Below are 23,737 nucleotides of genomic sequence, written 5' to 3' on the forward strand. Positions count from 1 at the left end.
TTCTCCTGTCTGGCGGTATTCGGTAACAGTTCTCCGCAGTGGAAATGTCATTGTGTCCCAGTTATTTTAGGCTCGGCCACACAGCTACGTTAGTTTATTGTATTTTTTTTTTTACCTGCTTGTGAATTTTTCAACTTTAGAAGCATTGTATGTTAAGTTTTGTTGCAAAATTTTGTCGCCATATACGCTCCACGTTATAATGAAAACGGTTCTTTTTGATAAATTCACTCAGGTGTTTTTTGTTTGTGGAGCCATATATGGGTAACGCATTCAATATAAACTCTTTACTCCCATTTAAATTATATTAATCCTATGAAAATTTGCTATTTCATCACTACAATTAGTTAATCTCATAATCCATCTTACGAATCACACATGCCTGGAATTAATTTGTGTGTTTGTGGTTTATAAGCACAAAGGCTAACGGCATGACATTTACTCGCGCATCAGATGCTTAAGCGTCTCTGCACACAAGTCGTATTTTCCTATGGAACGCATCCGTGTGGGACGTTTAGGTATTGATACAGTTGAATGTGGTTTAAGAGAAAAGTATGATTCATTTCCCAATTGAACAATAACTTCTGATTCCCATAAAAGCACAACCCACAATATTAAATTCAGTAAAGAACTGTCCCTACCGTTCGAAAACAAGACATCAGTCAGACACGGCGAGCGATAGTTGTCGATTCTATTTAATTACTTTCTCAGAAAAGTCGATGGTACCTTAGATCTCAGAAACTTGGAAAGCGATGCATTAACTCAAACTCGTTGGGAAACAATCACACGTAACTAAAGTAAACTGTCATGCCTTTGCGGAAAAAGCGGTCCTGGAAAAAATCGCCAGTAGGATGAAACTTAAGAGCTTTATGAAAAATATCAAATACATGACAATCGACAAACACAAACTGAAATTCCTCGAAATGGAGATAAACTAAAAGTTGGAGAAACTAAAAGTCCTGGAAATGCAAATCATGGCCGGACTGAAGATGGTTGGAAAATTCGGAGCAGCAGAGAAGTCTACCAGAACGCGGAAAGTGTATTTCGGAGACCACGAGGTTCATATTCTTCAGAAATCTGCACGGAATGAACGGACGTGGATTTTTCCACACGGATACTTGATTAACTCTTGAAGATGAAAATCCACTGCGGTAGTATATATTAAATTTTGTCTCAAGGTATTTGTGAAAAATCGGGAAAGTATTCGTAGTCATAGTGGTCACTCGCCAAAAACAATTTTTTGTTGAATTAACACAGCTAATAAATGCAGACAAATGTATTTTTACAGTCGCAGTTCCTGAATATTTTGTCTTAAAAAAATTGACTCAGCAAAAAAAACAAATACAGGGGGTGAAGACGAACTTTATGCATATCGGAAAAAATGCCAACAGGGTATATAATTCATGCCTTGTCTTACTAATAATCTGGATCGGCAATGCAACATAGATAATATATAACAAGTAAGTTATAGAACCAATACAGTGGGGATCACCAACTCTTGAAGGTGGTCTCGCGACGCAGCGGCGCGGCAGTCCGGAGGGCGAATGCCCCGAGGCAAACTCTAGAACATCACAGCCGAGGCATTAACTATCCCTCCTCCCTATTGCTACCCAACTCCATCAGCGAACATATTCCTCCAAGAGACGAAGCAGCGTAGGGAGTGGTGTGCAAGCTGGGCGGGGGAACCTCCCCCCCCCTCCTCAAACCTGTGACGAGCAGAGTTATCGTGGGAGAACTCCCAGCCATGGCGCGCCTCTTATCTTAACAGCTTCAACCTACCCACCTTTCCCTTTTCAAGCCTCCCGCCTGGTGACGAGAGGAAGGGGGGGGGGGTCTCGTCCTCGTCCCTAAATGGCCATCCCGTGTTGACCTTACTTAGCCCAATTAGAACGCGGGAACCTTAAATAACCCCTGGGACTCCCACCCGCTCGCCTCTGCTGGTTATTGACCCAGCCTCCCTGCGTGTCGGCCAAACCGCTCTTGCGGGCTCCGAAGAGGGCACCCGTAGCATGCGGCCATGCGGGACAATGGACGGAAGGGGTTCGCGATCGGCGGGGGAAAGTTTCGGTCAGAGTTTCGCCACGCGCGGTCGTGGACAGAAGGCATAGGAATCGGTGGACTCCTTTACCTAACACTATCTCGAGCTTACCACTTTCTCTCGGACCTTACCTTACCTTACCTTACCTACCACTTTCTCTCGGACCTTACCTTACCTTACCTACCACTTTCTCTCGGACCTTACCTTACCTTACCTTACCTACCACGTTCTCTCGGACGTATCCTCGGACACGAGATTTTTTTACTCATAACTATCGACAGCAGAATTTTTAAATTTAAATAAAATAATTATGGACATATGCCAGAGCATCCTTCAATGATGGATGCCAAAGATGAATACCTAGTACGTAAATACTAGGAGAAAAAAATACGAAATCAGCTGAACTTGAATGTAAAATGATATTATAATAAATAATTTAATTATATACTCTTTTTATACTCTTTGACTTCGATTCACTAAATTAAACAGGGAAATTGAGCACTCACAAAAGCAAGCTTGTTTGTGAATGCATGTAGTCGCATTAAACTAAGTGCGCTATTTTGACTAATTTAACATTTTAAAAATTTTAACAATTGCTAAATAAATAAAAATATCTCAAGAAATATTAAGTTAGTTTTTTATAAAGTTTAAATCAAAAACAAAAATAATTTAAATGATTGATAATGTATAAATATTTTTCAGAAAAAAAATATAATAATAAAAATAAAATATTTAATGAAAATGAACAAGTACATAAGTTACAACAGTATATTAAACCTTAAATATTAAACAAATCTCTTGTTCAGTTATATTATTCAGCCAAAAACTGACTTTTTTATTTTATTTTATTTTTTAATTTTTCAGGAAGAATAACTTCAAATTTTGAAGCAATTTTTTTTTTTTTTTTTTTAAGATCTCTGTGAAATGGTTTTATGGAATAAAAGGAATAGATAAATTTATGATCTGTCTATGAAATGTAGGATAATTATTATGTGCTAAATAATTTAAGTGACTTTCCCATCGACACATATTCGTTATCGCAACTCTAATATACGATCTTCTAATATAAAATACTCTTAAAAATTACGAAGTTACTTGTATGGGTACGAATGCCTTGGCAGCACAAATCATTCCGTTAAAACAGACGAACGCAGTGGGGTGACAGTGACGAAACAGTTGCAACAACAACAGCAAATACAAACAAAAATTCCGTACAACACAATGACAAACCGACGATGATACTGAAAGATAATCTGGACAACAGGACGACAATACAGCGACTCACAGACGAACGCAGCGATATAACCTAACAGGTGTTCTGACAACACAACACCGCCGGCACAGACGAACGCAGAAGGCTTCCTAACACAAACCCGTGGCGACGTTTCGGGAACTGAAACATGCTTCCGTCATCAGGCACGAACATACTGGTGCAGATGGGAGCTGCCCTACTGTGAAACCGATTTGAGGTGAAATTTCTTGACAGGTATCTCAAGAAAGTTACATTTACTCTAATGAAAAATTACCTTAAATATTTTAGGCATTTTCAAAATGATTGAAAAATATATATATATATATATATATCACGTAAAATAATTGTGCAACGAATGTACAGGTGAATTCCTTTAACTGCAATGGAATACTTTTTGACACCGCACGCTTTAATAATGCTTATAACTTTTTTCAGTTTATTTACACGTTCCTCAACTAAATATTGACCTTACCACTGCTGTGTTGGGAATTAGATTTTTCTCCCTTTAGCATTGTAAACTATAATTCCGTACATTACGTTTGTAAATATTTTTTTTTAATGTTTGGTTCGTTGGTTATTTTTATTACCGAGCCAAACAAATATACGTTTTTACTGACAATCGGCTGTTTAATTAGACAGTTCGGTTGACTTAATATACGCCTTTAATTGGCCACTTAAAATATGACATTAAATAAATATTTTTGACCAATTTTGACTTTAAAATTAACACATGCATTTACTAGTTGACTTACCCAAGACATGAACCCAGAACCCATCATAATGAAAGCCGTCGTGCATCCTACTGTGCTACGGAGGTCAACTTAACGACCATCAGAATGTTTCTGAACATCATCAGTTGATTATTCTCTTGAATGGTCATTATATTTCTCTGTCACGTATGAGAACTTTGTTGAACAATGCCATTTTTTTTTCCTTTTATGCAAGATAAAAAAGGTTTTCCATGCAAGATTCGTGATTATTATCTTACGTTTTTAAAGGGAATGTCCAATTTTTACGAAAGTTACGCTATTTTAGCATGCAATAGTATGGAAATTCCAATGCTTTGATTGCATAATGAAAACATGGTTTGCCTTTGGAGCAACAATATTATATCTGCAACACTTCAAGTATTTTAATTGGTGGATGTAGAGAACAGGCCACCACTTAATACGTGAGTGTAAAAAATTCAAAGATGATTATGTGGAACAAAAAATTTCATCATTCACAATAAACAAAATATTAAGGCTAGTTTGATATCCAGTACTAAAGATTTAACAAAAACATTAGTCCTGTCTTTAATATGAGTCTGTTTATACGAGTGGAATGGTTTATGATTGTCAGTTACAAACCATAACTATTTCATATAACATATTTATATACAACATATAACTATAACATATTTCCAGGACAGGTACCTTGATTTTACTGTTAACTGAAGATTTTGTGTGTAAAATGTGATAACCAATATTATTATGAAGTGTGGCCACACTGAAGTGAGTGTTTAGAAAATCAGCGCGAACAAATTTTTATGAATTGTTTTTAATGAAACCAAATATAATGTACACATTTCAAATGAACACTTGAAACTGAATTTCATCCTTCTGAAGGTCATCACCATTTACACTCTTGGCCACATATGGTGTGCAGAGCTTAAAAAACTACCCGATTAAAAAAAACTGCACAAGATACCCGAGTGGGGTTTGTTTTACAAAAACATTAATGAAAACGTCGAGGGCGGATGATTTGTTTTGCTTCCGTTTTTTTAATTTTAAAACTATTTTTCAAGAGAGAAAATTTGCTAAAACGCATGTATTTGGAATAATTCCTAGATATGAAACATTCGGTAAAGATAATTAACAGCACTCATGGGACTTGCATTAATCCTTTATCTTAATTTCTCCTCTATATAATGCAACGTTCACCACTCAATTATCACAGTGTTGCCCTGTGCACAACGAAAAGACTGCGTGTCCAGTTCAAAGCCTTACGCTTAGAGACCATACCACGCTAAATGAACCAGCAAGCGTCGCACTTACCATGTCACCTCACGAACACAAATACACATCCTTGACTAGGCAGGCCTCTTGTATCGCCTTCTAGGCGCAAGTTTCTGAACTGGAGTGCAGTCTTCTAGTCATGCGGCGACCATTAAATTACATTGCGGAAGAATGAAGATGAAGGTGTAGGTAATGCAAGTCCCTGGAGTGCTTCCGAGAATCTGTACCGAGAGTGTCATGCCTAGAGACCTGTGAAATTCGCGGATTCATTTCGCAATAGGAGGATAGAGTCCAAATACTTTTGACATTATTTTGCTTCAGTGATTGGGCCACAGTTTATCTGAAGGACTCTGGGCCAATGAAAAATCTGTAACAGAAGGATTAGCGAATCACGATCATTCCAGTAAACAGGTGTTATGAGTCGGTAACCAATCAGCAGATGTAATTTGCACGAGTGCATAGAGGATCATGGAGTCTATCCTTTAGGGATTTGAAATCGCGAATTTTACAGGTCTCTAGTCATGCCTAAAAACTATTCTGAAAATATGAGATTACGCAATTTTTACTATTCTTAAAATAATAGAGTAAAAAATACTGAAATACTTTTCGTAAACCCACACACTACTAGAATATCTTGAGTTGTTTTCAAATTAGTGTTTTGTTTTCCCTGAAGATCTGCACACCGTATGGCCTGGGTAGGCAAAGGCTCTGAAGTGGTCAATAGTCAACTACACTGTAATTTTTTTGTACTTTGTCCTTGGGAAGCTCAGTTGCCAACGATATCACTTTAAAACTACTAGGAGCTGGTAGCAGTGTTCACAAGTTTAGTGCGAGTGTCTCCCAGTGGGCAGCACTTTACAAAAACACTTCCCCCACTTTGCCTATTATTGCTTCAGGCAGTTGAGATGTTAGTGGTAAAGTCTGTGTCGCTACACTGCAGCACGAGTAACCTTACCTGCAGATGGTAAAAAAAAAAGCTCTAGAAACTGAGCTCGTCGGCAAATGAGTTTCCGATGATTTCCATTGTAACCGTGCAAGCAGGGGCGCAACAACTAAATTTCCAATTTATAAAGAATCATCGATCCCCCAATTGCAGCGGGAGGGTCCGGGGGTCCTCCCCCGGGGAAATTTGTATTTCAAGGTGGAAAATGGTGCTATTTAAGCAGTTTTATCATCGAAAAATCGATTACACAGCACTTTCTTTGCCCCCGTTTGCCCCCACTTCAAGGTTTCAGACGGGGGGGGGGGGGCAAAATACCCTGTTGTTGCGCCCCTGCGTGCAAGTATATATTTACAGTGTAGCCTTGAACAACTGCATTGCAATCGAGAATGTAAATGTTTCTGGCGAAGGTTGGTGGGGAGGGGGAGAGGAGGCCGAGGGACTCACACGAGCAGATGACGCTGCCCGCCTCGTCGGAGTTGTCGCCGCAGTGGTCTACCTGGTCGCACACCAGGTCGGTGTCGATGCAGAACTCGCTGTTGCAGCGGAAGTCCTCGCACGCGTGCTCTGGAAACACGCCCACTATACAGGGAGATCACTCCGGGTTACTCTCGGCTGTGCTCGGCTGTGCGGCGGTGGGGTGAAAAGTGATCTGAGAGAGTGCAGCTACGACCTCCAACTCACGATCCGCTCCGAGGTGGCAGCCACGGTAGCCTAAATGCGCGGACTTCACGACGAGCAACTCACCTGCCCGTCGGTGCAGAGTCTGTCGCCGAGGAACTGGGCAATGACGAAAGTTCAGATCACAAACACACACAAAAAAAACTCAATGACTGCGGCATCGGTCGCGGTATTTGACTGTAGCAGTACATAGGCCCTGATTAAAACTACACAGTGTTGACCCCTGATTACGTGTCTTCTAGCGGGATGTCTGCTAATTTAAAAACAAATTCTGAATCTTCGTGGAAACCGCGCCGTATTTCGACTTCCGAGATGTATGTTTCGTTCTTAACAATGTTAAACACACGTGAACAAAAGAAGAGCGTTTTTGCTGTAGACTCAAATCAGTTGTTGAATGTTTTGTTGGTTTATCAAGAACATTCTTTTTGGATTCAGGGCCAAAGTAAGTTAACCCAATTTCCGTGAATTTACGAAGATAGCCGGAAATTTTACGAAGATCTCTGGATAATTTCTAACCAGATTGGAGGTGAACATTTTTAAAAGTGCAGGGAAAATACTTAACTCTGCAGACCAACACCGGACAGCTCCATTAAGTTAACACCCGCGAACGTGTGACGACTAATGTCGTGGCAAGAGATGTTGGTAACAGAAATTTTTAAAATAAAAAATATAGTTTAAAAAATTAGAAAAAAAACACGCTTTTATAAGTTACACACTAAAACGTTGAGGAGTTCACTATCCACCTCGTGGCTCTATCATCAGATCAGTTCGATGATACCAAATTATTGTATTGTCATCCGGATTGCATATACCTGTAAAGTTTGAAATCGATACGACAATTATTAGAAGTAGTTTAAAATCGACTTCAAAGATTTGCTTACATAGTTCGTTAGGCAGTTACAAGTGAAGCTAATATAAGCGTGTTAATAATAATATAGGTTTTTAAAACGGACTAAAATGTATAAATTAATTTATCTTTGCCCTATACAGTTTGTTCTGAAAATTTGTAATTGTGCATTTTTAAAACTATGAAAATACTTGTAAGATTTGAAACGAAAATCGCGGGGCGCATGCAATATGTAATTGATGCATGTATATTTCACCTAAGTCACTAAAAAATGTATTGCACTGCATATTATATGAACTATTCTATCAGTTTTCTCAACGAAAGGTACTCCCTACACTCCTTACCTATAGCATGCGCCCCACGCTTTTTTCGTTTCAAATCGTATAAGTATTTTCATTGATATTAAAAGTTCACAATCATAAATTTTCAGGACAATTTATATGAGAATTATTTTATAATTTTAAGTCCGATTAAAAAAAATGTAGTATATTATTTTTTTATTTAAATAATTTTCTTCTGCCTTTTTAGTATTGTGTGAGAATTATCATCAATTTCTGAGCTATGTTTTAAGTTTCAAGACTTTAGCTCATCGGGTAAGTTAAATTAAAATCGATTGCAGAATTTGTACCGAACCGGCAAACAAAATGAAAAACAAGAAAGCGAGTTGATAAAAAGGCGATGACAAATATTTAATAAAACAGATATTTGGAGAAACATTTGTCATTTTTATTCAAGTATTTGAGGCCCTGCAAGTTCATTTTCCCCGTGGTGGCAAGGGCGTACCCAGCTGGAGTACCTTTACCAAAATGAAAAAATTGTGTTCTTTCTTTTGTTATTGTGCTAAGACTCACTATTGTTGAAAACAGTTTTTTTTTTAAATATCGATATTCTCCCTTTATTTGTTGTTTGTTATTTTATGATCCAATGGACCCTCATCCTACAATGAAAAAAGTTAAATTCTAAAAAAATATCCTCTCCCCCGTCCTTTCACGTTTGGAGCTGGAAAAGCACTTATGGGGCGGAGTTCTGTTCTGAAGTTGAAGTACACTAGGAAGCAATTGGTTAGCAAAACAGACCGTAGCTGTGTAAATTCTAACGCTAAAAACTTTTTTTACTGGTTGAAATGTAGTCGCTAAAATGTCACCACAATGTGATTATAGTCAAACAAAAAGATTTTAACAACAAACCAGCAAGTAATTAGATTTAAAATTAATTATAATCAGAAATGGTTTTGTTATCCAGATGCGAAAAGAGAACGGAGGTCGTTTTCACTTTCAGTTAAATTATTTACATGAAAAAGATTGCACACAGCAATTTTCTAAATTCTTACATCCACATTTTTCTTACAATAAATTTGAACTGCGATAACAATGAGGTTTTTTAAAATGTAAATAACGTTGTTTTCTTTGTCGTAATGTTGGTGCCATGCATATAAAACAATTGTAATGTCGACCCTTGAGGAATTCTACTGTGTAGAAAAAAAGAAGAATACTATCCGTTCATCGGACTGGTGTGAAAATGGAGCCATATGTCTGCGCAAAAATATGTCTTGGTGCTGCTCAGTATAGGTCTCTAACGTATTAGTCAAAGAGTCAGGCGTATTCACAGAGAATAGTTATTTTTGCAAACAAATACTTGTTTTCACGTGTCGAAAAAAACATCTGGTTGCTGTAGCAAACCTTTTTTTTTTCGTTTTTATAATCCAATTTGACGAGTGCATTGCGAAGTAAAACGTGAAATCGATGAAATTAATTTGTAGAGTCATCGTATTTCCGTCTATAGTATATTTGTTGCGCTATGTAGAAACAAATGACAAAGCTTTTCCTTAGTGCAGGCGGAGACAGGAGAATTGCGGGGACTGATTTTGCAACCGACCCACAGCACATATCTGGAGGGGCCTGGGCCAATGAGAAACCTTAACAAAAATAACTATCGATTCAGGGGACGCGGTTGCCCAAATGAGACGTCTCGTATTCAGCAGCCAATTAACGGTAAAACTATTATATAAACTCTTGCCTAACTCTGGATGTCCATCACGTGGGTCATTGGACTCGCGATATTTTTCTCTGTCCCTACATAGAGGATTAAGATGATTTTGAAACCAGGAGAAAAAAAAACTTTTGTCAGGTTATCTTGATCTGAGTTAAAGTATACGCTAGCAGTTCGAAAACGTAACAATACAAGTGGTTTGCCCGGGTTGGAAATCCGGATCGGATTATCTTGACCTTTAACTCGATCGCGAACAAGGTAAGTTGAGTAAAGCAGACGAAAAAAGAATGAAAAAGGGATAAGGCTTAAAAAGTAAATATTTACCGTTTACACTCTATATTCTTCAAGGTAAAATAAATCTTTGAATTTTTGGAAAGACGTAGCTAAGTAACAAAGTTGCATAAAGATGGCGGAGGGATATAGGCTGCCACCTTGTAACGGATGGAGTATAGTATATACATGTAGGCTTCCCAGTCATGCTTCATGCAAGCAACTCAGAACCGTGCATTTTTTGCTACAAGCTACTAGATAGCTAAAGAATAGTTACAGGCATCAAGAAACAATGCTACACAAGTACGATGTTACTTTTCACATAACAATGTACAAAAAAACATAATCATCTATATTATTTTAAAATTAAAAAAAAGTAGTTTTTCTTTAAAGCAATTAAAAACTGCCTCACACAAATCACTCTTTCACTTGTAACATGAAGTAAACTCTAGATTCACTCTAATTACTCTACTAATGCTCATTGAGTCTCAGAGAGTTACAGCGATTAAGATTAGTTAACGATTTATTAAGTTAAAATATAGCAGTAAGATTTAGACATGTTCTTAGAATGTCCAGAGTCGTATTTTAAGGACAGGTAATATGCATAATTCATACTGTTAATTTTTTAATAGTAAAAAATCCTTAAACGACTTACTAGTAGGTTAGAGATGGGATTTATCGATCATTTCTTTATGAAAAATATTCCATTGTCAAACGAAGGACATCCAGGCACAGTTAGGTGTGACCGTTTAAATGTGAAATTATAAACAAAATGACTCCACGATTCGTATTGTAATAATAATTATCGAATAATTATTATATTAAATCAAATGAATTTCAGACATAAAATTAAATTTTATGAAATACTTCAAGTAAAATTTTAGAGTTAAAATATTTTACTAATAAATGTTAAAGACCGAGCAAGTTAGCGTAATGGTTGAACGACACTGGTTCGAATCCCGCTCAGTGCGTTCTGATGACGGTTTTACATGGTCTCCCGGAATCACTACATGCAAATTCTGAAATGATTACTTATTATAGAACCTGGTTGTTTCCTTCCTCAGATTCCCTTACCTCCTTGCCTGGCTGGTATCGTGTTAGTTCGTCTCTGATAACATGATGTTTGACAAGACATAAAACCAAATGTAAGTACGAGGCGTGTTTTTTTTTAAAGTAAGTTCCTTCCTGATTTTAAACCAGGCCGCTGCAGCGCTGCGGTCAGCATGTGTGCCTACTTCTGTTCGCCAGTCACAGACGCCATTACGGAAACATTATACCGTGTTTACGTTTGTTTGTTAATATTTAAAATGCTTCCGCCAATTCAGAATCCCGTCGACAGTGAAATAAACGCTTTGAATCGTTTTCTTCGGGCTGAAGGCTTGACAGCGGCTGAAATTCATCCTCATATCAGTGACGTGTTATGAGAAAACATTCAGGTAACGACGAAATCGTAAACAGTCTGTTCTCTTTAACTTTTTCGTCTACTTTCTGCACCAAATGCTCAGAAAAGAACAGAAGGTCGCCGACTTCGTTCCTCATAATGAACTTTCGTGCGGCCATATTTTAAAGCTCTAACCCATTTACGTACAATTCCATCGGTCATTAATTATTTTCTCCATGCACTTCAATGATCGGACGATGAATTTCAGTCGCTGTCACGTCTTTAGCACTAAGAAAACGAATCACAGAGTGTATTTCACAGTCGGCGGTATTCTGAATGGGCGGAGGCATTTTAAATTATCACAAACAAACGTAAACACGGCTGAATGTTTCCGTAATGGCTCCTGTGGGTTGCAAACAAATGCAGGCACGTGCCGAACGCAGCGTTGCAGCGTCCTAATTTTAAAACGGTAATTACTTAAAAAAAAGCCTCTCATATATATGCATATATGAGCTTATATCCTGTTTGGGGGGTCCACAGGGGGGCCTGCACCTCCCAGGAATTAAAAATCACCTCACTATTGACTTGTGTTGGTTTCCTCCTCTTCTCTCACGTGCAAAACCCATGGGATCGCAGATTCCGCATATCCCCTCCCCCTCATTGTTAACCCGACAGATATATAAATAAATTAACTTAATTTTCATTTCAGTTCTGATATTAATGCATCAATTTTTTGGACCACGCCTATATTAATTCCTTATCGAAACAGTTCCCATCCCCGAGAGCTGAGCAAATGTTTTGCTGAAAATAAAAGTTTTACGGCGTTCATTGATTGTATTGAAAGCGGTCATATATTTTCACAGGCTTGTTAAAATATAAATACTAAAATTTTAACGTTATCAATCGAAAAAAAAGTCTAATGTTGTACAATTATCTCGTTACAAATACGGTGTAATATTAGATGTATACATTAACGAAAAAGTATTTTTAATTCGCTTGAATGAATCGAAACCTTTTTGCAGCTGAGCAAACAAAGAGGCCAATAATGTTGCTTGTAAAAACGATTGCGTACATGTGAGAACATGGTTGACAGTATATTTTTCTTTAAGTAATAGAAAAATGGGTGGCTACCATTTTTTTATGTCATTTTATAACACTTAGCCATTCCCATTTTAATTATGAAACGGAATGGTAGCGTCAACGATATTTGTACAGGGGCTAAGTTCACTGTTTTACCAAACAGTAATTTGCTGCTTAGATGCAAAAAGTTTTTTTGTAATAATTATTTGTTTTATAAAGCTTTTTTCATTAGATCACCACACAAATTTCACGAATCCTTTATCAAATATTGTCCTAGATTCTTCAATTTGATGATACCTACTGAACTCTTTTAATGATGATGTTTAAATTTTTATCCGACTTTGACCTGTTTTTCCCCACATCGAAAAGCTTCTGCAGTTGTCCTCAAATGTTATTTACTTTAAAATAAAATTTAAAAAATACTACACATTTATATATGCACTTAAAGAAAACATCTATCCATACATGTTTGTAAGTTATAAACGTGGGCAAACGGAAATCATTAAACATGAATTATGTTCTAATTTATTTATTATCAAACCATAAACAAGAGGAACAAACCATGGGTTGTCTATCTGAGAATTTTATGTAACATAAAATTTTGTATGATGCTCAACAGGGAAGATATGAACACAGTTTTAATTTTTTAATATTATTTTTCGTATTTTTACAGCAGGCAATTTTTCCGCACTACATATAGTGTTTCTAAAATAAAATATTAATTTTTTTTCGACCCACCCCAGTGAATATTAATAATCATAATTTTTTACCAGACACCTACGCTGCACTGAACTTTTCACACGTCCAGTAATTTTCTGGTTGGTCCGCTTGGCTTGAAAGGGCCATTAATTTCCTCGTCTGATAGATAACATTAACAGAAGTGTTAATTGGCTGTCATCGGCCCACAATGGAGTATTATCGGGGAGTCGCCTTTGTGCGTCAGACCGTTACGCGCGTGCCAGGGCGTGAGAGATGGTGTTTCAGGGGGAAGGGGGTGGGTGACGGGACACGTATTGTACGGGTGGGTCCCTACGGACAGTTAGAGCCCGTGAAAAACCCGTAATACCGAGCGCCGCTACAGATTTATGGCATGCTGAAGCTTACAAAGACGTTGCGTTCGCAAAGAAATTCAAAAACAATTCAATTATGTAGCGTTTACAGGCCAATACACCAATGATCTTTCACCATTGGCATCGAACTGAAAGTTTAAACTCCAAAAACATTCAGCGCAGAGCCGTTCAACTATATTTAACAAAAGAACTATTCATACAAAATTATACAAAAGTAGTTATTTCTTAAACAATGGAGAAATTCTGAAGGCTAAGCTGATGACTAAAGTGATGATTAATATATTCAAAAAGACCCCAAAATTTGGTGGTGCATTTTCGACATAAACAAAACGTCATTCACATACAACTATAAAGCCTTATCCTGAAAAAAATGTCCCCTTAAGTAATTAAAGGGTTTGCATATATATATATATATATATATATATATATATATATATATATATATACATATATATATATATTCGAAGGTTTTAAGGAAACATAAAAAAACTGTTTTATGAATGTTTGCAGTGAGTGAAATTCGTATTATAAAGTAATGGAAAACCAGGATATAGAGCTATTTTTTTTACACAGGAATCAATAAAAAATCTAAAATGTATATACAATTATATATAATATGTTTGCAGACCCTTTAATTATAAAATTTGTATGCTGTATCCTTCGAGTGAAACGGTTTATTTTTATTTTTATTTCACTGCAAGTGATTATAATAAATGTTCATAAAATTATTTGTTAGTGCTTCATAATTAGTTTTTAATCTCGCGGGTGAACTGTTTATGATGAAAACGAAGTATTGTGGCCTCGGTGTTCAAAAAATATATGTTTTTAAATAAAAAATCTTTATAAGTTTCAAATAAGCATCTTTGTGTTTGCTACAAAATATTTTTGTCACCACTAAAACATATTCAGCTGCTAAGAACATCGAAATTATTATGTGGTTGCCATATTATTTGTCTTTTAAATTTTTTTTGCATGGATTTAACTAAATTACTCTGATGACACTCATAGCTCAAGTGAATCTTGCAGTTCTACACAGTAGAAAAATGTCAGAAAATTAATCAACTATTGAAAGGTTGTACTAAAAAAAAAATGCGAAGGGTCAAGATAATTTCCATGAAAACATATCATTCCTGTTTTTGTTTAGCTAAAGGTTAAATTCAATGTAAATGTACTATTTTGGTATGACTAATTTTCCGACACATTCAATACGTTAACTAGCTTCAATTATATGTTTAGGAGCATTACCAAAAAATATTTTTTAAACGGATATTTTTACCTGTGAGGCAGATTTTCTTGTCACACGGTGTGCAGAGCTTCACGAAAAACAACTGTATTTAAAAACAATTTAAGATATCCAATTGGGGCCTGTTTACGAAAAGCATTTAAAAATTCGCTGAGGGGCAATAAGTTGATTTGATTTTGGATTAAGTGCTTAAACCGTATTTTTAGAAGAGTTAAAATGTCTAAAATGCGTGTTTTCAGATTAATTTTTTACTAATAAAACAACTGGTAAAGATTCTTAAAAGAACTTAAGGGACTTATGTCACAACTTTAACTTAATTTCTTCGTCATATAATGTAACGGTCACAGCTCAAATTTCACAGTTCTCCTACGCACGACGTCAGGGGTGAATATTTGTTAGTGAGGCGGGATAATAAGCGCGACGCTCGCTGGTGCTTCTAGTGCGGTATAGCCTCGAAGCGCAAGGCTCTGAACTGGCGCGCGGTCTTATCGTTGTGCATAGGAGAAAATGTACGCATACTTTTGTATTTTAATTGATGTTTCATTCAAGCATAATAATTTTAACCAACATGGTAAGGATTCTCAATTATTCAATAATTAATTTATATTTTTGTATTATACTTATTAATGTGCGTAGTTAATACTAGGAACCTATTCAGGGAACTTGTAACTATTGTAGGTACTGGGACAACACAAATCATAAATGTCTGAGTTAAAATCTGAACCCAGTATTACTGCAAACACTATTATTAGTGATACAGTTGTTTGAATGTGAATGTACAAATTTACAAATATCTGTAATTTTACAAAGATATTTGTTTTACATTTACAAAAAAAATATACAGCGTATAGGATTTTTCTTTTTTTTACCTCTTAATCCTCCCGAAATGATTTGAAAAGTTTCATATTATTTTTGAAAATAGATTAAAAGTAAGAGTATGCAAATTTTTTCCATCCTATATGGGCCAATAAAGCGGCTGAATGAATCTCGTTTACATATCTGTATTATTCGGGTTTGGTGTGATAATATTTTAATTTGTTGAGAATGTTTCATAGAAAGTTAAGCGAAATCGGAATAGTTCACCCATTTCATGAGGAGATGTAAACAGCGCATCAAGCATAGCAGTTGTCACAGCGAGTGAGTGATTTTACCGTAACGGACCGGACACCGTAAATTTGAAATTGTTTTCAATATTTTTTTTTTTAAAATCTGGTTTCTAATCCGGAACATGCGATGTACTTTCGATAAAGTAATGTAAAAACTCAGAACTGTATAATTTAAGGCTTTCGAGCGCAGCAACCTAAAACTCTTCGTCATGAATGAAACATTATTTAAATATGTTTTCCCTGATTTTCTGGTACTACTATGAATAATATATTAAAAAAACACAAAAAATACAGTTGCGTATTTGAATATATATTAACGCTGAGGACATGTTTTCAAAAGTGATAACAGCATTTTGTATGAACTTTTGTCCTGTGTTACGTTCGTATGGTTAGTAAAACTCCATCCATAAAAATATAGTTGTTTTTTTTTTTGCGATGAGGACAATCTATGGAAGTATTTGTGGCCTCCAGCATAACATGTTTTGAAAGATGGGCATAATTTTATGTCAAAATCGATGACATTCAAGATGGTAACACTGAATGACACAATTCAGACAGATTGGAGGGAAGAAGTTGTCCGTAAAACCAGACCCACACGATACTCATTCCTTAGCAGTTTGCATGCCTTATTTTTTTCTGTTAGTGCACCTTCCAAGGGGCCTGTCTCTCGGTATAAAAGTAACCACACCAAAAGTCTTACCTTAATCCGTACTAAAACGTGTTTTATTTTTCTGCTGTACCCATGAGTGGAAGTGGTCAAGATGCGGACCCGCGCATTGCAACAAAAACCCGTACGTAATCTCTTTCGCAAACATTTGGGAACATACCAAATGTACTGGTGTGCCTAATAATTAAACTTTGTGAAAGGAAAACTACCCTGGAATATATCTGGTGAACTTAAATAGTTATAGCAAAATTAAATCAAAACTTTGTTTTATATACGTAAGAAAACTGTCCATACTCTATTGATAATACATAGACTCAACAATAAAGATCGTAGAGTCTCGGTAGCACAGTGGCAGAGCGTGCGATTTGATATAAAGAGCTATTATTTTAGACGTGTTCCAAATCTCGCCACGTGGCAAAAGTTTTCCCTTTTTTTAAATACCATATGATTTAATTATAAAAAAAGTATTTAAGCAAAATATAATAATACTTTTTTTAAGGCCTTTAATTTTTACTTACCAATTAAAATAAATTATATGATTACAAGTAACTTAAAAATAATTCTGATGAATAAACGAACCTTTCATAAGAACTTAAAACCTGTTAGCCTATAATGCGAGATGGTTTTCATTCCCTTAGGATTTAAGTTTATTATGGACAATTCTTCTATCTTAAACTATGCTTGTTTCTTTGTCTCTATTGGCAAAAATTAAATTGTTAGTTGCAATTACTCAAAGTAGTTTGACAAGTTAGTGGTCTATATTATATTTTTAAAAATCTTGTGAATTAGTTTCAAGAGCTGTATAGTTAAAGTAATATTTTTAATGTACCATTGATAAACAACTTTAAAGCAAACCAAAAATTCCTTTATTAATTTAAATTTATATTACTCGATTTTAAAACTAACATACAATTGAACTTTAATCTAAAACTGCACTGTATTTTTTTTTTAAATACTAAGACAACTTAGTTATATTTTTACAAGTGACGTGTAGAAGATAAAATATCAAAAATCATTCACTAGCTTACAAAATTTTATAATAAAAAACTGTAATTTGTGTTGATTATCAGTATTTGTTTAAATGGACAGCAAAATTTTTATTCTAAACCAATATGCTTGTTTTTATCGGCAACTGCGTTCGCTGGTTTTCTGTTAGTACTATAGGTATCGTGTGTATGGAGTACCAAATTATTTTTCTTCTCTTCTGCTGTACAAACTGTCATGCCTACTTTTAAACATATAGGTTTAACAGAATATACAGCAGAAATTAGGCATCGTGTAGGGTGGGCTTAACACAGGAAACAATGTTCTACTTTTACAAAAGATTCCTTCGGAAACCAGTTGTCAAGAAGTAACTTTGTACAACACATGGCTATGGTTATTTTTTTCCATATAAGAAATACGTTTTTCGAGATAATTCTTACGAAAATAGGTCCATAATTTTATATTTTAAGTATTGTTTCATTCAAGTGAATATTTTTTAAACCATGTTAAAGATATTGGAATATTAAATTATTGGGCTTTATTTGGTTTTATTAGGTTTATTAATGTGGAAAGCTTCTCAGGGAACGGTTTACAAATAACTTTAACTGCTGGAGGTACTGGGACCATACAAAACCTAAATTTCCGGTTAATAATCTTGACCCAGTATTACTGCGAACATTTGTTTTAGTGGTATAGTTTGTAAATATACAAATTTACAAAAATATCTCTTTTTACATGATATTTCTGTTCCATTTACAAAAAAAAATACAGTGAATAAACAAACTCAGCATTTGCCTAAAGTTATTTCAGAATATGATAGAAGTAGTATAGGAATGTATGTTCTGGCACAGGGTCCAGGGTGAGGATTGAGGAGTGTGCCGACCGCCATATTGGATTGTGACGTCACGGCGGCCATCTTGGATGGTTGTGACCTTGACCTTTGACCTTGACCTTGCCCTGGCGGCCATTTTGGATCCGCCATCTTGGATCCGCCATATTGGATGACATCATTGTGTTCTCGAAAATTCCGGCGATGTTTATTCCGCCATATTGGATGATGACGTCACCGTTGCAATTTTGGTTACGGCCGCCATCTTTAACTTTTTTATTTATTATCCGATTTTAATGAATTTTTTTTAAAAAATATAAAAAAATTGAAATAATAAAATTTTAATAAAATACTTATAAAAAATATACTTTTACGACACGGAGGTCAGAGTCCTCGGTTCGAACCCGGTGAGGGCGAAAAAAAATAAAAATGGCGACCGATCCTTCCCCTGTGGCGGGGTGCTGGCAGACTGACCCCCACCACTTATGTCAATGCACATATACCATCAGGTAGTATGACGTCATGTCCGCCATCTTGAAATTTGGACGTCATCTTGAAAATCTTTATTTATTATCCGATTTTAATGAAAAGAATTCCAAAATTCATCAAAAAATTAACGTATTTGAATTCTGTTTGATTATATCGATGTACGTCCTTGGTTCGATTCCCGACGAGAGTAAACAGTCGATCCTTCCTCCATGAAAGCTACCTAGACTGATCTATCACCACCAATACCAAGGTATATATCGTCAACTGGTATGACATCATGTCCGCCATCTTGTCTTCATCCACTGGAGACCACCATCTTGTTTTCGTCTGCTAGAGTGTGCCGATATCATGTAGTATAATTATCTGGTCACCACACCTTTGACCTTGAACTTTGACCTTGACAATGAAATTTGACCTTGACCTTGAATTTTGACCTTGACCTTGAACTTTGACCTTGACCTTGAACTTTGACATTGACCTTGAAATTTGACCTTGACCTTGAACTTTGACCTTGACCTTGAACTTTGACCTTGACCTTGAAATTTGTCCTTGACCTTGACCTTGAACTTTGACCTTGGCCTTGAAATTTGACCTTGACCTTGAAATTTGACCTTGACCTTGAAATTTGACCTTGACCTTGAAATTTGACTTTGTCCTTGTCGACCATCATGGATACGACATTTTATGTTCAGTACATGCTACCAGGAGCGACCACATGCTGGAGTACACCATCTTGTGCGTGTACTTGTATTATAGAGTACATTTCCATCTGGTTAATTTTATTCTAACCCGCTACAGTACAGAAATCATTTATTATGGAGGTGCCCCCCCGCCATCTTGAAATTCGGCCGCCATCTTGAAATCATGTAATAATGTAGCTAGAAAAGCGGGAAAAAATACAAAATTCATCAAAAAATTCACTAATTAATTTACATATTGATTCGATCCGCTCCAGTCCTTGGTTCGATACTCGAACGATGCAATAATGTTTAATTTTATGGAAAAAAATAATAAATTCAATAAACCATGTTCAACATTCTTAAAGAGACTTTAAATCCTCTACTACCATCATCCTACCCGACATAAAGACCATCATCTTGGAATTTTCGTAATAATTAAACTAAAAATTCAGGAAAAAGTTAAAAATTCATTAAATAAATTTGCAAACAATATACTGATTAATTAGGTCGTCTAAGGTCCTTGACACGATCCTGGACGAAGCTAAAATAAATTTAATTTAAATACCAGAAAAGCGTAAGGTTCGAGAAATATAACACCACATAGTCGTTTACAAACATAATATTTATTACACAATTTCTATCCTACTACAGAATCACTTGCGAAAGCCAGCAAACTTATAAATATTTAGCATTGCATAGACGTGCAATGACTACTTCTTAGCTCCAAATGCTCCAGCAGCTCCAAATGCTCCAACTACCTTTTCTTTCAACAGCTCCAATGATATTGGGCCACAATGCTACGAGTCTAAGAGACTACGAGGCTACAAGGCTACAAGTCTAAAAGGATCTAGCTGGTTCCGAGTTATACATGGCTGAGAGACTGCATGACTAAAAGACCGCATGGCTACGAAACTACATGTCTATGAAGCTACATGGATACAAGTCTACTCGGCTCCAACACGCAATGTACACACAGTACACACAGGAAAACGTAATGTACACACAGGAAAACGTAATGTACACACAGGAAAACGAAAAGTACAGACAGGAAAACGAAATGTACAAACAGGAAAACGAAATGTACAAACAGGAAAACGAAATATACACACAGGAAAACGAAATGTACAAACAGGAAAACGAAATGTACAAACAGGAAAACGAAATGTACAAACAGGAAAACGAAATGTACAAACAGGAAAACGAAATGTACAAACAGGAAAACGGAACGTACACGCAGGAAAACGGAATGTACACACAGGAAAACGAAATGTACAAACAGGAAAACGAAATGTACAAACAGGAAAACGAAATGTACAAACAGGAAAACGAAATGTACAAACAGGAAAACGAAATGTACAAACAGGAAAACGAAATGTACAAACAGGAAAACGAAATGTACACACAGGAAAACGGAATGTACACACAGGAAATCGGAACGTACACACAGTACACACAGGAAACGGAATGATCACACATACAGTAGCGGAAACACAGGCTTATTTGGAAATCAGGATACAAGAAATAAATCATACTTTTTTTAAATATAAATAATTCATTTTATTTTTCATTAGTACACACATGACAGTTAATCAAATGATTATTGTATGTAGCCAGCGTTCCGAAGTTCTTACAGTATGAGCGATACTTCCACGATATGCAAGTAGTTTCCTCTACGAACAGATGCCACCATCAGTCTTAGCCGGTCAACCAATATTTTTGGATCTTTCCATGATGTGGAATCAATCTCTTCTGCCACCATCTTCATTGCTTGTTTATTATAAATATTATGATCTCTAGTGTCTTCCGTTTTAACACCATCCTCAGGGTTACTTTCATCATCTAGCCAGCGATCATCACAAGCTTGATCAGATTTATTTATTATAACACGACGTTTCCATCGCTTCGGTCTCAGGACACCACCACATTCTTCGACTTTGTCAGCTTTAGGTTCTGCATCACAGTCTATGCCTTTGTAAACAGCCTCAGAGTCACTGTAGCAATCACCGTAGAAGACAACGTCTTCACCCAGATTACTGCAAGAACTCAATATCGTTGATGTCGAAGTATCTTCATCGCCTGTATGCTTCCTATTCAGGAGTCCACCATTTATACAAAGTATGGAGGATCTGCTAAATATAGGCTTGAATGTATTCTCACTTTTCACAGTGTTGATACCTTCATTAGTTTCAGTCTTCCCGATACCATCAACATCCTTCAATATTTGTTTCTCGTCACGATCGGCGTGCTAAGGCTTCCATCTTTTCTATATTCATAATATTATTTGTCTTTAAATCTCCGCGTCCGTGTCACTATCACAGATGTAAATCATCATCATAGCTGTCATCAATATTGTCATGAGCTGCATCAATATAACTCATTTTATGATTTATCGTTTCCACATTTCAGTTGTCAGTGATTTACCACAATCTATGATCTTGTGAGCTCCATTCTCATTTTCTGTAAAAGTCTATGAGTCCAGTTTTATTATTTAATCCTTCAACCCATCATCCCAAACTCAAATAAATAATTGTAGTATATAGAAAAAAAAATCATCAAAGTTCCTTTCATTTAATCTTGGAAACCGTATCATCCTTTCCACCTATAGTAGGTATAGTTTCTTGAGCCCAAGAGTCTTTCATTATATATACCATGCAGTGTTCTTCAAGAGATGTAGTATACCACCATTTCTACATACAAATCCATCCTATCATTAATTTGTTTACACATTAGAAAAACCTTCACGCTAATTATACGTGTTTTATTAAATTACCACTTCGACTAAAATAATTACCACACATAGTAATTTCTACAAAGGATACTTTGTCCAAGACATTTTAACCATAATCTGTCTGAAAACAACCATGTCCCATCTATATCACAAAGTAAACGAGGGTTAGTGGAGATAGGTCAAACAAGTGCTAGTCACTCATAGGGTAAGAACCATGTGTTCGATACCTATCTCAGTCAATGTAGCATCTATGTATTTTTATTACCTCATGTAGAAAAATATGTTCCAATGCATACGAATTTAAACTTATTCACATACGACTAGTCAAAAGTACATAAATTCAAGCACACCAACCGCAAAAAAAAAAAAATCTCAAGGATAGAGGCAGAGACTTCTCGATCAAAACACGCCTACCATCACCTGCAAATGAACATTGACCCCTCGCGCGGGAATTGCAAGCTTGCAGAATGCTGCGACACTCATATGTTTTGTTCAAGACATGCATACATCACATCACTAGCCTTCCAACTCAGTACACGTAAAACTCCAGTGAAATCATAATCCAGCATACGTAAAGTACTTGCTGGAACCACTTCAAAGTATACATCACCGAACCAGAGCAGATAATCAGCCTACGAATGTATATCATGCTACCTACAAAAATAAATGTGTAGCACATATACGAGAGGAGTCGAACTCCACATACCATACTCAATACTCTGATAATTATAAGCGTCAAAATATTTTTAATCAAGACCTTAGCCAGTATGCAATTTTTTTCCATGTTGTAAAAATTCATGTTAGTAATCAGCTACGAAGGAGTGAGTAACTTGGACGAAGAACCGCTTACCAAGTATCCAGAATCTTACAGATACAGCCCATCCAGTGCACCAGCTTACTCCGAAGTGTGGTCAATTGATTAACACTCATTAATTTTTTTAATATCACCACCATAGTATACACCAATATATGACAGGTTACGATTTAAGACCATAAATTTCCCACAAGTCTGTTAGTTTTATTTCGGGAAGTAATAAATTATTTCTCAAAAATAATAAATCAAGTTCCTAGTCAGATTTGCTCTAATGTTGCGGTATTACCTGTACCAGCACTTTACCAAAACATCTCCCATAAAAAAAAATCTTAAGAATGCAGATGACATACTCAGACAAAAATAATTTTAGCAAAAGAAAAAACAGACTTCATCATTATTGGTAAAACAAAATAATACACACAAACAAGACAAAACGGACATTACAAACCCGACCAAAATTACGTGTCACATGTAGTTTATTACATTCAGATAAACGATGTAGGTTAGAGAAAAATAAATAAAAAATTCTTTAATTCTATAATTTATTTAAAATTGTACATTTATACACAATAAAATTTGACACTGTATATATTTTTTACATTTCTCAGTCCATGCGACATTCAATATTATTAAAATAAATTATTATAGTTCGTAT

At 35.8% G+C, this 23,737-nt stretch overlaps 1 protein-coding gene across 2 annotated transcripts in view; it reads right to left on the minus strand.

Moving 5' to 3' along the window:
- LOC134535523 (uncharacterized) overlaps nt 1-23,737 on the minus strand; it is a 486,190-nt gene that overhangs the window by 14,089 nt on the left and 448,364 nt on the right. For both annotated transcript variants that reach the window (XM_063374670.1, XM_063374676.1), the window contains exon 4: nt 6,672-6,806. In XM_063374670.1, the coding sequence (XP_063230740.1) occupies nt 6,672-6,806 (135 nt within the window). The remainder of the gene's footprint in view (nt 1-6,671; nt 6,807-23,737) is intronic.

Source organism: Bacillus rossius, chromosome 1 (assembly GCF_032445375.1).
Source record: "Bacillus rossius redtenbacheri isolate Brsri chromosome 1, Brsri_v3, whole genome shotgun sequence".
NCBI classification, from domain to species: domain Eukaryota; kingdom Metazoa; phylum Arthropoda; class Insecta; order Phasmatodea; family Bacillidae; genus Bacillus; species Bacillus rossius.